The sequence below is a fragment of the Macadamia integrifolia genome, chromosome 6, assembly GCF_013358625.1.
Source record: "Macadamia integrifolia cultivar HAES 741 chromosome 6, SCU_Mint_v3, whole genome shotgun sequence".
Lineage (NCBI taxonomy): Eukaryota > Viridiplantae > Streptophyta > Magnoliopsida > Proteales > Proteaceae > Macadamia > Macadamia integrifolia.
In genome coordinates this window covers 30,391,229-30,405,484 of record NC_056562.1, presented here as the reverse complement: position 1 = coordinate 30,405,484, position 14,256 = coordinate 30,391,229, and the positions used below count along the sequence as shown (strand labels likewise).

Sequence of the window (14,256 nt, the reverse complement as noted above, 5' to 3'; positions counted from 1 at the left end):
ATCTTCAAAATCATTATCCAAATGAAATTTGACAATGACATTGAATATGAGAAAATAAACAATTTTCTCAAGCTCTCTAAATTTCTTACTGATTTTCATGAAAAACCCATTTTTCATAAAATCAGACAAACTTGTCTCCATAAAAAAAAAAACAAGGCATGTACTACCCCAGGAATGCTTCAAATTTATCAAAAGAAAATTGTCGAAAATAATAGTTTTCATTTTTCTCAGATATTACAAAAATATCTAAAAAAGACATGCAAAATTGAACCGAATTTTTCTAAATTTTATCAAAAATTCTGACCGAATCCGAATTAAAAATAAAATTCGGTAAAATTCACGATTTTTTCAAAAGTGAATATAAAACACGAATAATTCGGACCGAATCCGAATTAAACCGAATTATTCGGTCCACTTAAACAGTATTTTAAAAAAAAAAACAAAAACAAAAAAAAAAAAAAAAACCCAATAAGCTTTTTTGACCGAATCCTTAAATTAATCAATCGAATTATTCCGAATAATTCTCCGTTTGAATAATTCCCGAATCCGAATTTGCTAACTATGCTGTGGAGTGCACACTTTAAATTTTACTTTTCATTGGGTCATTTGAATCAAGTGGGGAAGCATTGACACCCGAAAAAAAAAAATCAAGTGGAAGCATCACCATGTATAAAGACCCATATGTAAGAAACGGAAGGAAAAGTTATGAGGATAAACCAGACATTCTAATGTTTGCCAACCTCACGAAGCTATGTACATAATATGACTGTACATCTGATCAGTGTAGAGGTCTCTACATTTTGGGAATTGAAAATGGAATTATTAACACAAAAGCAAGAAAAGAAGATAAGCTAGAGATGAAAATCAGAGTAGTCTCTGACCCCATCAGCCTCGCTCTATAGTAGCATCTGGTGACCAAATGTGTTCTCCCCGCTGTAGGTGACATAAAGGAATCCATCTTCATCCTTCTTCTCATCATATATGGCAGACATTATTGCCCCTGGCAAAAACCAAATGCAAAACCTTCATCATCTCAAAGTCTAGCTGCTTCCAATTAGGAAAGCAAACATTTTTTTTTTTTTTTTTTTGGGGGTGTTTTGGTGGGGGGGGAGGGTGTGTTAAAGAAGCAACACAAATTGTAAAATTGTTACCGGTTGGAGGGAGGACATTGTCCACAAAAATGAAGATTGCCTTTTCTGCACTCAATTTGATTCTTTTACGGATTACATAGACAAACTGTCCCACTGTCAAGTCAGCTGGGACTAAGTACCTGCAGTTTCTTCTTCGGGTTTATCAAGACAAATCTCACTACTACAATTAGAACAGTGCAATCAATAAAAAGTAACCAGTTCTGATTACAATTGGTTCCACTTAAAAGGGTGGACATAAGCATAATGGTAAGGTTGCTCCATTACGACCTAGTGGTCGCAAGTTCAGAGTCAAGAAACAACCATTCTGCAAAATAGAGGGTAAGGCTGCGTACATTATGACCTTCCCTAGACCCCGCAGTGGTGGGAGCCTCGTGCACTGGGTATGCCCTTTTTTCTAATTATGATGGAGAAAAAAAAACACATGCAAAAGAAGAATTCAAAATTCAAAATAAGTTATCTGCAAGTACATGATTTCTTGAAATGATTTTGCATTTCTTCCCTTTTGCCATCTTTTCCGAGGAATAACAGGTTGGCATTCGAAAAGATCCAGAAAACAGCCAAGTGAAATCTAATGAGACAAGGCCATTAGCAGCAGGAAGTGAAGCTTACTTTTTCTTATCGATGTTTGGAATATCACTTCTCTCAGCTTTTTCCACGATCACCTGAAATTAAAGCCAGTTTATAAACTAGTCAAAACAGGATCCCAGTAAAGAAGGAGAAATGGAGCCAGAATTTTAAGCACCAACTGATAATGAAAGAGATGGTCGAGAGGGCAAAGTGACAAAGGTATTTCTGAAACCCACCCATAAGAAACAATTGAAATCAGCAATGATCTCTCTAACGCAGGGATTGTTTTCATAAATAACAAAGAGATCCATTTACCATCTGGACTCAGATGCTGATAATATGATAATAGAACATCAATATAATAACTATATGCTCCCCATGATCTAGAAAGACACCGTACTGCCCTATTTACCAGACATAAGTTAAGAGGCCTAAATAGGACTAATTAAGATCAAGTACACCAAGGTCAATTCCAGTGTTTCCACCAGAGTGGTCCATTGGTCGTTGCTCACTGCCTGTGTCCTTTGCTCTCTCATCCACTCATTCAGGAAATTTCTTCTCAAGAGCTCTAAATGTTTTTTTTTTCTCCCAAGAACATGTACCCACTTCCTGTTTTTCATCTGTAACAGCGCCCCAAAACCAACTTTTGCCATAAGCACAACGAACAAAACATCACCCCTTCGTCCTCCCCTGACTCATCCAGCTCTTGATATGTTCATATTATTGCTAAAGGGCGGAAAAAATATTAATCCCTATCTTCTCAACAACTACTCATGGCTCCCCCTCAACTTGGGCTGCATGAGCCTCAAAAAAAGATACTGGAAGCTCATACAGCATTGGTTGACCTCCATCATTGAACACTTAAGTCTTATTTTACACATGATGGATCTACTTTTGGTGATACAGACCTTGACAGTTGAAACTACAAAGAAGAATTGGAATCCTTCAGTGAAATGATGGCTCTAATAATCTAACTTTTAAATTCTAAACCTACTAGCAAAAAAGTAATCGAAAACTTAACTTGCATCAAATTCATTCCAAAGAATGAATCTTTATCTAAATCTTTTCTTAACCAGTTTAATTGCCATTCCAAGGCCAAAAATAAGATCCAAAGAAGATATTAAAACATCCTTAGTAGAGTCTTTTTTGGTTTCTGATATAGGGATGTAAATACAACTACTAGATGAGAGAATTGCATTTTTTAGTCCAATGCAAGTAAGCGCAGGAAATGCCCTTGGTCATAACATTCAAACCGTAACTAACATAATAGATACAGCATAGATGCATCCTACCAATTTGAGGAAATCATAATACTAGCAAGAAAGCAAAACCAATTCAATCAGATCCCCACAAATATGTCAAGACCAATGAACATGGTTACACCTTATAGAGTCACGACCTAAAATTTCCAACATCAAACAGCAGAGAGCTCAGAAACAAAAAACAACTTTGCTTCTCACAGACCAAATCACAACAAATTAGCAGGCATATTGAGGACGAAGGAACCAAATTTCCCAACATTGTGACACATCCCTTTGCTTCAGCAACAGATAGGCTAAAGAGAATGCGCATACAAAGAGTAGATTCTTTACTTTGAAAAACAAACAACAGTTCAAGCAAGAGATAATTCTTAACGTTGAGACTTTACCAAAGATCATCTGAGAGTCTCAAACTAAAGCAGCAAACGAAAAGAGTATTCTTTACATTAGATATTAAGGCTAAATAATCACCGGAATTCTGTCTGGATATTTCTCCCTAATTCTAGCAGCCTCAGCACGCCTCTTCTCTGAGAAAATCAAGAAAAAAACATCACTTCCTCCATATGAGGAGAAAAAGGAAAAAGAAACATAAAAGAAACGCCACATACCAAAGTCATGTTCTTGCTTGAAGTAACTCTTCGTCATTGCTCCTGAAACTACTGCCACAGAAAAATCAAACCTTTAACCTGCAAATAACACAACCAAAGGGTATAAAGAACCATAATTTCATAAAAGATCACAAATAAAAAAGGAAAATTTTACTATAAATCCAAAGAAATTCAAGATTTTTTATAGTTATAGGCAATAAAATCACATCACACAGCAGACAAAACAACTAAAACAAAGAACGCGATAAGTTATTACCCATAGGATTTTAAATTTTAATAAAGAAGAAAAAGAAAACGCCATCAGAAGTTCAGAACTCATCGAAACAATGAAAAGACTATTAAATTAAACATCAAACAACTTCAGTAAATTGACTGATCATACTCATAAACCGATTGCCGATGAAATACAAATCCAAATCAGAAATTGATGCAAAAGAAGAAGTTTCAGAGATGTAAATAGAAACCCTAACCCTTCTTTTGCGAAAAGGAGGAATAAACTGGGGAAGATTCTCTCTCTCTCTCTCTCTCTCTCTCTCTCCGGAAACTACAGAATGGTAATGATTTAGAGGGGAAAGGATGGCACCTTTAATACTCTTTATACGGGAACGGAAAACAATAATTAATGAGTAGCACAGCTTCGTGTCCTCCGAACGGTGGCCGTCTGGGGTCTTCTTTGTCTGTTGACGTATTTTCCAATCCTAATCCGTTATCCGTATCTATCTTCCTTTTCAGAAATAGTCTATAAGATGAAAATAATTAGTGACCAATTAATGTGAATTATCTCGCATCAGATATTCTTTCCCAACCGTTAGATTGGAACTGAAAAAATGATTCCAATATTTTGTCAACCAATGGTTTAAAAAGCAACCCTACTACTTCATGGAATCCGGAACAAGGGCAGAATAATGCGTTCAGATTTCTTGGGGAAAAAGGAAAGGCATTTGAATGTTTGAAAAATTAAAAATTTTGAATAATATTGAATTTAAAAAAAAATAGAGAGACACGTAAATTAATCACTATGCTATTATAATTTTTATTTAAATTTATTTTATTGACGTCCAAACATGGTGAAAAAAGATATTGATCATATAATTAAGGCAATGGAGAGTTTAACAATCTAGTTCTCCTTAAGATTAGACTCAAGCGAATGTGATTATTAACTCTTGTTGGCCCCTATAGTTGAATGCATGGTTTCAAGTATCAGTCTCATATCAGATATAGTGATTGTATCGGATTGATATTGGTTGAGATCCCTGATCCCTGACCGATCCATCTAGTTTCAGAGGTAAAATAGTAAAAAAATTAATACTTTAAAAAAAAAATAGGGGTAAAACCGATCGATACCCACTGACCCGATTCAATCCAAATTGGTATTGAATATTGATATCGATACCAATACCGTCCCCTATATCCTTGGTTGAATGTCTGAAATTCAATTGTAGGAACTCCAAGCACAAATTTTTTTATCTTTTTATTTTTAGTAGAAAGCTGAATACTATGATTGTATACAATTGTGAATGCATTTTAGGAATATTCATCTTCATAATAGAAAAATGCCACCGATACATACAACCGTTGTTGATAGGATTGGCTCAAAGCTTTTGGTCATGGTGTTTTAGGACAAAAATAAAGTTACATTAAGGTTGAAAGGCACAATCCACCAGAAATGATGATCGTGAATAAAGGATTTTGTTTTTTCATTTATCATCTTGATGCATTTTAAGTTACTAAAATATAGTTTCTAAATCAAGCTTAAAAACTTTAAGCATTAATGAGCCAAATAAATAATGAACTCCTTTGGGCAAAAGGAACTTCTTCTTGTTGACATGGAATTTCGTCTCAAATGGATTGTGATTTGACCATAGAATGTCCATACAAACAATGATCACATTCACATGTAATAACGCGTTTTAAACCATGTGGCGAACCTTGGTCAAGCAAACAGTATCGTGGCTTGTGAATATGTTGATCATAAATTGATCTTTTTTTTTTTTTTTTTTTCTTAATAAAATTGATAACCTCACAGTCCAAAACCCTCCCCCCCCCCCAAAAAAAGTACAGCTAAGAACAATGAGTGGGCATTTTGGTCCACATTTACCATTGGGCAACTTCTCTTCTAATAAATATTTATCATACATTATTTTAGGATAAGAGATCATTGCTTGGTTGCATTATTTTTACATTAGTGGCAGGACCAATGAGAGAGTACACAAAAACATCAACACTGGAATTTTTAAGTTCATGGGAGTGGGACATACATGTCCCTATATCTAACGCACATGACAAGATAGCTTTCTTTTTTTCATTATTTATGCTAAAAAAATGTAACCTTAGGCACCGTTTGATAACGTTCATAGAAACGTGTTTCTATGTTTTTCTGTGTCGAGAAACGGAAAAACGGCCTTAAAAATGTTTGATAAATCCGTTTCTGTCCACCTGTTTTTAAAAATGTAAATAGAAATTTATGGCAATTTATTATATGTGAATGGCGAAACATGTTATACTTGTTTTGCTGTTTTTAGAACCAAGTTGAGACCAAAATATTGGGGAAAGACCCAATAAAAAATCAATCAAAAGGCAACTTGTTAATCAAACACCAAAAAATCCTTGAAGGTAGTCCTTGACACCATTGTTGGTGTTGTAGATCTCGACGTGGACGATCCGAGAAACAAGTTTATCAAACACCAAAAACTCCGTTTCTAGGAACAAAAAAGTGAAAAACCATGTTTACTATTTCTAGACACAGGAACAACAGAAATTTATCTTAGTGGACTGTGGACCACAAAATATTAAGGCATGTCTGCCTACCTCCTTAAAAATATCCCTCTCATCTTCGTATCAAATGAAAGGTGAAAAAACTTGACTTAAAATTCTCCCAAAAAAATAAAAAATTAAAAAAGAAAGCTAGACTTGAAAATCTGGCAAAATTCATATTACAATATTGTTGCTACTGCTGGGGACAATGCTTTAAGTATCGATATTAGATCAGCCGTAATTGATACTGATATTGATACATATGGTTGGCATCAAGAAGATGACACTTTTTAAAATTTGCAATCAACTGATACCATCTAATACATATTGGTATCATATCCATATCAGCCGTGACCGATACCACAGTTGAAAAGCTAACATTCAATGTTTGTCTATACTGAGATTAACCAGATTTATTTATTTGTTAGTGTAAGGCTTTCAAATTATTTGAGAAATATCTGTAGTTGTTGACAAAGAATAGGGTTATCAACACTATTTGCAGAACAGGGGCCAAGTCCCAAGATATCATTAAAAAAAATTGGGGAATTGCCAGCATGTGTATAGCAATCTTTGAAAGGTTGGTCCTCATCAGTTCTTTTATGGAGAAGTTTGTACAACCTCTGCTGAATTTTTTGCTAGCCTCTCACCCTATCATGGTCCAAGCCACAGAGAGTTGTGCAACAGCAAAAAGCAAACCCAAGAGACAAATTCCACCCTACTTACATGCATATTCCTTCTTCACTTCCCATCAACAACATCCAAACCTTATCCCAATTTAATAGGGTTGGTTACATGAAGATTTCAAATAAGGACAAGTGTGAGGATCTATGCAAAAATATATGACGAGTTATGAATAATTATAATAAATACCAACTGTCAACATGATACACCAGTCCACTTCACTTCTCATCAAGGTTCAAAATCTTGGGGCCAAAACCAGGTACTTTTCTGGCTTACAATTAAAAATACGCTCACCACTCAATTCCAGGAAAAATTTCTGTGGAAACTGCCGACATCTCGAGGTCCACCGATATGCCATAAATTTGGCCAAAACTGCCCAAACCTGCTGAGATTTAGAAGTATGCTTCTCAATCATAGAGAGAAGCACTGCAGTGAGAGCAGAGCAGGGGCAATATGTTAGCAGCTCTCTTTGATGAAATCAATTGTTCCACCAGCATACTTCACCAGCGCATGTTTATTATGGTCAGAAAGGGCCGGCATGAATATCTTCAACCACTCAATGAATATATTTCCTTAAGTAGAGAAATAACTACTGAAAACTACTGAACCTCACACAGTGGCAACACCCTTTTTTTTTTTTGTCAGCCAAATTTAGATTAACTAAAATTTAGAAAAACCCAAAATATTACAACAGTTCAGGTGATCACTTGCTCTGCAACTTAGAAAGCTCTTCAATCCTTTGGTTGCTTTTATTATGATCATAATGTAGCACCCCCTGTTGCCCTGTCCATGTAAGAACAGCAATTTTTTTGGCAAGATAACTGAATCGCATAATTTTCATAAATTTTTATCAGTAGCTCCTGGTGTAAGATGTTGACTCCCTATGTACAGAACCGAGGCAAAAGAACATCATTGGAGGAATAAAAGGAGGGGGAGAGAGAGGTTTCTCCAGCAAATTCAACAGCCTCACCTTTTGGTGATTAGAATATACAGTGCATATGATCTCCTTGAGTTCTTCGAGCAAGCAAAATGGTATTACAAGAAAACATACCGATATTGGAAAATCACATCCGAAGAAGATTATTCACGGTAACCGCAACAGATTTTGTTCTCCACAGGTCCTGCAATATTTGGACAGGTCAGATATCCCAAGTTCAATTATGAAAATAAACAAAGGGCAGCTACAAAAGCATCCTTAATTTCCAATCACAACAGCCTTATAATTCACAACATGCATACTAGAATGCCCCTAGTGGATTTTTTGTCAGTTTTGCTTCGATATAACTACAGTTTTATGCTTTTAATCTTAATGTTATGTCAGAGTCCAAAAAGGAAAAAGTGGAATATTAAACTCACGATTTTAGAAAACATTTTCAAAAGAGAATGTCAAAACTTCCATCGAAAAGAGAAGGGAAATGCCTCTTCTTTCTCTTTTCTCTGTTTTTCCAGTCTAATCTCCCTAATTCCTGCAATTGCAATACATCAAAAGCTCAAATTTTCCAACTAAGAACTCTTCCTCTTGACCTGTATAAATATACTTAAAAGGGATTTGTAAGACGTTTTATCTATGAGGATTTATATACTAAAATGGTTATTTTCATGGGGAAAAGGGAACAAAACTAAAGTTGGAGATAAAGAATAAATTATATTTGAAACTGTAATTTATTCCATAAACAACAGGAAGTCTACAATAACTGGGGTATAAAACCATTATAAAAATAGAGGATGCTCTCCAGATTAAGGACCTGGGAACCATGATTAAAATCAACCAGTTTTTACAGTGTATCCAGCCAGCTTGTAGTGCATCAGCTACTCTATCTAACCTCCAAGATAATCAGGTCCAGTCTACTGGATTTCATGTAACAGCCAGCATCAACCCCCTGCCCCATTTCCTCGTCTTCTTCTTGCTTTCTGCCTTCGTCAGTCCCTCCCATCATGGTGGAAAGCAGATCCAGCATTTATAATTTGCCACCACTAAATGTTATCTTAACATTAAAATCACTTAATTAAGTGTTTGTTTAGTGGCATTTTATAATGTCCTCTTCGAAGAAGATCTTTTAGCGGCATAATATTTTGCCTCTACTGAAGGTTATGTTAACCTGAAAAGTTTAGTGGCACTTTTTTACTTCCGCTACTGAAGATGACCTTTTAATGGCAGTAATATTGTACACTTACTTGTTTAGTGGCTTTTTTGCTCCTGCTTCTGAAGAATACCTTTTAACGGCAGTAAAATATTACCACCACTAAAAGCTACTTCACCTTGCATGTTATCCTAATTAATACCAATTTAATTATATTTCCCTTCTTTATTTTGGTAAGAAGTTAATTTCTTACTTAGTTAAACACTCTCTCCTCCCTTAAGTTGTACACTACTTCCTTGGTCTTACGCCAGACCCACTAGCTGGTAGCCACTGTTGTGCTACAAGCGGAATCCAATGGCTAAGATTAGCATATAGTAGGGGTATAGAAGGGGGTTGGGAGTATATGTGGAATGGGAGTCTCGAACCCAAGACCTCCTGGGCACTAGTACTCTACTGCACTATGCACCAACCAATTGCGCTAAGCAACTGATTACCATATTTGTATGATTTTAAGATAACGTAGCTACATTATCTTAAAACCCATACAAATAGGGTAATCAAGTTTCTTAAATGGAATCTTATCGAAGGAATTGATTGCAACACTCAGTTGGCAAAGACCAACACCTCAAAATTAAGGGGTCATGAGTTCAACTCTCTTTGGAGCCTAACCATCCATAAAGAAATAAAAAATACCCAGCCCCCACCCCACCTCCCACCCCAAAAAAAAAAAAAAAAAAAAAGGGGAGTGGACAACTCTAGTATTCACTCTACGCACAAACTCTAAATCTTGCCTATGGAAATTTTGCCTTTTTATTGTCTTATTTATTTAGAGTAATTAGCTACTATTTCCTATGTGTGTAAGCATATGTGGTCATTTTTCATTAATCAAATAAAAGAACCTAATGTGATGACTGGTCAGGACAAACACTGAATCCCATGACTTAGACCCTGCATGTGAAGTCTTCAAAAATCTCATCCTGGCCACACCAAGTGATATGACTTTCTGGCTGACAAGCATAACTCAAAGCTAGCTCGATCAATTCAATAAGATTATTAAGAAAATCGAAATAAGCTGATTGAGTTAAATCCAAAAAGTACCTGGAAAATTATTTCATGAGGAATATGAGGCAGCACCTCCCGTACTGTGTCAGCCATCGCAATTATACGTGATATATTGTCATTAACCAAGGGAGACGCACTTCTAGAACTTAAACCACCAGTGGTTGGAACAGGTGGAACAGGGGAACCTGGAACAGCTTGAGGGTTGGTCACAGGCCAAAGGCTCCAAACAGCTTCTTCCAGGTGTCTCATCATCATCTGAACTCTGCTGAGTCCAACTGATCTAATTGCAGTGGAAGGGCCAGCACCATCAAGGCTCTGACTTGGCCTAGGCTGAATCCAACTTGAACCAAGCCTCACCCCCCTACAGACCAAGAAAATATCGGCGGTGGTTAGTGGGGTTTCAAATGTAGAGAAATTGCAGAAAGCAGACAAAGGCAAGGAACTGAACCTCCAAGCGAAGCTTTCTGAGGGGTTCTGTTGCATGTTGGAGAATGCCCCCACAGGAAGCGTATGTCCAGATGTGTTTTGCCGCTCCAACCCTGAACTGATTTGACGAGCAAGCTGCTCATTATCTGTGACTTCTCCAGTATGGTGATTAGTATTTTCTTCAGGTCTGACCGCAAATAGTGGCCTTCGACATGTAGGACACAGATGAATCTTGCTTAGACCTTGGTCCAACCTGTAATTGTTATGTGACATCAAACCAGTCATCAGAGTTAAGTAGCCTAATTGCAAATAAACAAAAGCAAAGGGAATTAATAATGACCAATTAAGATCAGCAGATCATACCAAGACCGCAAGCATGCTAGATGGAAAAGATGATTGCAAGATAGCTTTTTAGCCTTTGCCATCGGTTCCTGTTATTCACACATCATTACCACTGGAAGAGCCTACAGTGAAATAAATATAATAAACAAGAAAGAAAAGTCAACTTTACCTTACAAATAGCACATTCATCATCATATGCTTCTATCTCTTCAGAAGTCGCATCAGGAAGAGCCTCATGGAGAGCACTTAGAGCTGTTCTCAGCTTGACAAATCCTTTGATCCGCTTATATGTTGTGCTAGCCAAAGCCTGATTATGGTACACTGAATAAATGAATAAAGGTGACAGGAACAGTACATGTCATCATGATCCAAATCAGAGGGTCGACAACCATAAATAAGTTGAATAAAGGAATTTACGCGTATAGTTAGGAAAAGGACTGCATCCGCAAGATGGAATGCCATGCCACGAAGCCACCAAATATACAAATAATGACCAAGGGCCATTAACAAGGTCATCATGTCTAGAAAAAAACCAAAATCCAGAGTAAGAATGCACTTCCATTCCCATAAAGTACCTGCAGTCAACACTTCCCCGGTCAGGAAACACAACTACAGAAATAAAAACAACTTGAGAATTATCATCTTTCACAAATTAAACAACTACAATCATGCCAAAGTTGCAATAATGAGATCCATTATGAAATACTAGAATATTTCTCTCTCATAGTCATTCGGGGACAAGGATTCTTCACTTATGACCTTGAATGTGCATATATGTTTTGACTTAGACAACTCTCCCCTTCTAACGGGGTGACATATAACTGCAGATGTTTCACTAATACACACAGTTATTAATAAAAATAAATAAAAAATAATAAAAAAAGAAGAAGAAGAAGAAGTGCGGGAAAATCAACAAGATCATTTGTAACATTATACTATTCTTCCTGCATGCTTTGCTCCACTGTAATTTCTCATTCTTGATTAAAAAAACAGAGAAATCCACCATCAAGGACCGCTTGCAATGTTGATCAAAGAATGGGAACAAAATGAAACAATTATATACAAAAAATTACATATATCAATATATATCTGTGTGTGTGTGTGTGTGTGTATAAAATGACAATACACAGAGTGGATGATGCAGTTGCTTGGTTCACTAGGGTTAGTTTGGGGTTACTTCTATAATTTCCTTTTATCATTTTATTCATGTTGATAGAGTCATAGGATAGGGTTGTGGAGTTTGATTCAAACTCTATTTCAATCACTGAGTTTTAGTAGGTTTGGATTATGTCACTAGTCTTCAAATATGCATGTAGTCCATCAAAATATTCAGCTTCAAATGCAATTTTTTTGAGTTCTTGCCAGCTGCTGCAAGAGCATGAAACCAGGTTCAACTAGTAGTTAAGTTTTCCTCCCTGACTTGGATCTCTTCTACTGATTCTTTGTCTGCTCAAGTTGGGTTTCTTCCACAATCCTTTCTTTTGTTCTTCTGTTTTATTTATATTTGATAGGTAGGCCCCACGGAGAGTTGAACTCATGACCTCTTAATTGTGAGGTGTTGGTCTTTTGCTAATTACGCTACCCCCTTGGGGTTGTGTTCTTCTGTTTTATGTTCTACTCTTAATTATTTTCTTTCCCCCGTTTCTCATTCCTTGTGCCCGTTTCTATTTTCTATTAACTTCGCAGCTGTGGCGATACTATTGGCTGAGAGAAGAGTCGTTAGAACTCAGTCAATCCTCCACAATTTGAGCGGATATGTAGCGGTCTGTTTCTACACACTATGGCGACTCAAACACTAGACTCGTGGTTCAGGATACCACTCCTGCCGTAAGAGGCCTGCAACAAAGACTGGTCTCAGTTTTACAACCTGGAATAGTTTCAACAATTAAAATCCACTTCTCTGCTCTTTATTGTGAGTATTGGACCTATTGGTCGATTGGATTCAAGAAACTCATAAGTTAGCAACCTCCATCTAAGTCTTCCGATCTATTGGGTGTCTACCAAAGGACCTCTCTCTATCTCTGGACGGTCAATCATAAGGTTGAAGACAACCAAGTTTGCATATTTAGATTAAAGGATTCTTTCCCTTGGTTTTACCAAACTGCCCTTGCCTTTTAAAATTACTTCTATCTTATCCCAAGGCCATATTAAATACCAGATTGCTCCTTTCCTTTCAAATATATTTACAATTCTGTCTTCAGTTTTGTAGGCTTCCCAAAAGAGTCTTAAATTAAACTCTAGCTATTTATGAAACTGCCATTGATCATTCAATTTGAGTTAATTATCATTCCTGTGGGCCCGTAGAGATCCCAAAAATATCCTTTTCCGTGTAATCATATTGCCATTGTTATGGTTTTTATGGTCTGGTATTGACTTATCATCAGAAAAATAACATAATGAAATTACAAGAACTTCAAAGAACCCATTCCCAGTGCAGAATTCAGTTAGTCACAAGCATGGACAAACAGGACATTTCTGAAATACCTGCTGCTGATCTATCAAAAACTTGGGATCTTTGACAATCAGTGCTGCTTTCCATGGAATGACGGTGCCATATATCCAGTAACTGAAATCCGTGAACCACAATGGCCTACCAAGTAAATTTTGAATGCCAAAGAAGCAGTGAGTTTTAGAATTCTCCTGAGAAGCAGTGTGTGATCTCTAACAAGATTTTTCTTTATAACACTTGCAAGGAAACCAGAGACAGACAGAGAGAGAGGGAGGGAGGGAGGAGGAACCTATTACCTGCAATGTCTCAAAAGCAATACTTAGAGGTTCAAAGAATAACAGAAGAAACACAGTTGAATGCCAAGTTTTGAATATTGTTATGCACAACTTTATCCTGTAAGCCAAAAGCATAATATATAAGAGACATCAAAGTTGTATCAGGTCCCATTTGGACAAATTCTTTTTTGGGGAGCGAATAAAATTAATTTTTGATAAGTCAAGTTGAAAAAAAAAAATAATAATAATAATAATTATTATTATGGAAAGTGTTATTGAAAGGCAAAAGTAGGGATAAATGCAAAGTTGGAATGATGGAGATCAACTTGGGAATCAAAAGGTGATGTAGGAGCACTTCCTTGGACCGGCTGAACCTGTTTGAGAGTCCTGCCAAGTTTGGTTGTGGTACGGAAGGATATTAGGAATTTATTTTGACTTATTTTGTAATCTTTTTATTGGAACTTCTAGATAGAGTATATATGTATTGAGTCCTATTTCAAGTCTCCTAGTTGCTTAGTTTCCTTGTTGAGTTAGTTTCCTAGCTTGATAGTAGTTTCTATTTGTAGGAATCTATAGTTTTCTTTAAACATGCTTGTAACAC

General features: G+C 36.3%; 2 protein-coding genes across 6 annotated transcripts; both read right to left on the bottom strand.

Annotated features, from left to right (window-relative positions):
- Positions 1-684: 684 nt before the first annotated feature.
- On the bottom strand, positions 685-4,305 carry LOC122081610 (autophagy-related protein 8f-like). 5 transcript variants are annotated; one of them, XM_042648794.1, is made up of 6 exons: positions 4,169-4,305; positions 3,586-3,663; positions 3,449-3,504; positions 1,761-1,813; positions 1,152-1,282; positions 685-1,000 (listed from the first exon to the last, which is right to left on the bottom strand). In XM_042648794.1, the coding sequence occupies exons 2-6, from the start codon at positions 3,620-3,622 to the stop codon at positions 897-899; spliced, it is 381 nt and encodes a 126-aa protein (XP_042504728.1). In that variant the 5' UTR covers positions 3,623-3,663; positions 4,169-4,305; the 3' UTR covers positions 685-896. The 5 variants fall into 5 exon arrangements, with proteins under 5 accessions (XP_042504728.1, XP_042504725.1, XP_042504730.1 ...); XM_042648791.1 differs by lacking the exon at positions 4,169-4,305 and adding an exon at positions 4,056-4,159; XM_042648796.1 differs by lacking the exon at positions 4,169-4,305 and adding an exon at positions 4,056-4,159 and having other exon boundaries at positions 1,152-1,270.
- A 2,860-nt stretch (positions 4,306-7,165) lies between these two features.
- On the bottom strand, positions 7,166-13,811 carry LOC122081608 (E3 ubiquitin protein ligase RIN2-like). Its single transcript, XM_042648790.1, has 8 exons — positions 13,677-13,811; positions 13,416-13,521; positions 11,349-11,506; positions 11,101-11,238; positions 10,953-11,020; positions 10,612-10,842; positions 10,200-10,524; positions 7,166-8,141 (listed from the first exon to the last, which is right to left on the bottom strand). The coding sequence occupies exons 1-8, from the start codon at positions 13,788-13,790 to the stop codon at positions 8,085-8,087; spliced, it is 1,197 nt and encodes a 398-aa protein (XP_042504724.1). The 5' UTR covers positions 13,791-13,811; the 3' UTR covers positions 7,166-8,084.
- Between the last annotated feature and the right edge of the window lie 445 nt (positions 13,812-14,256).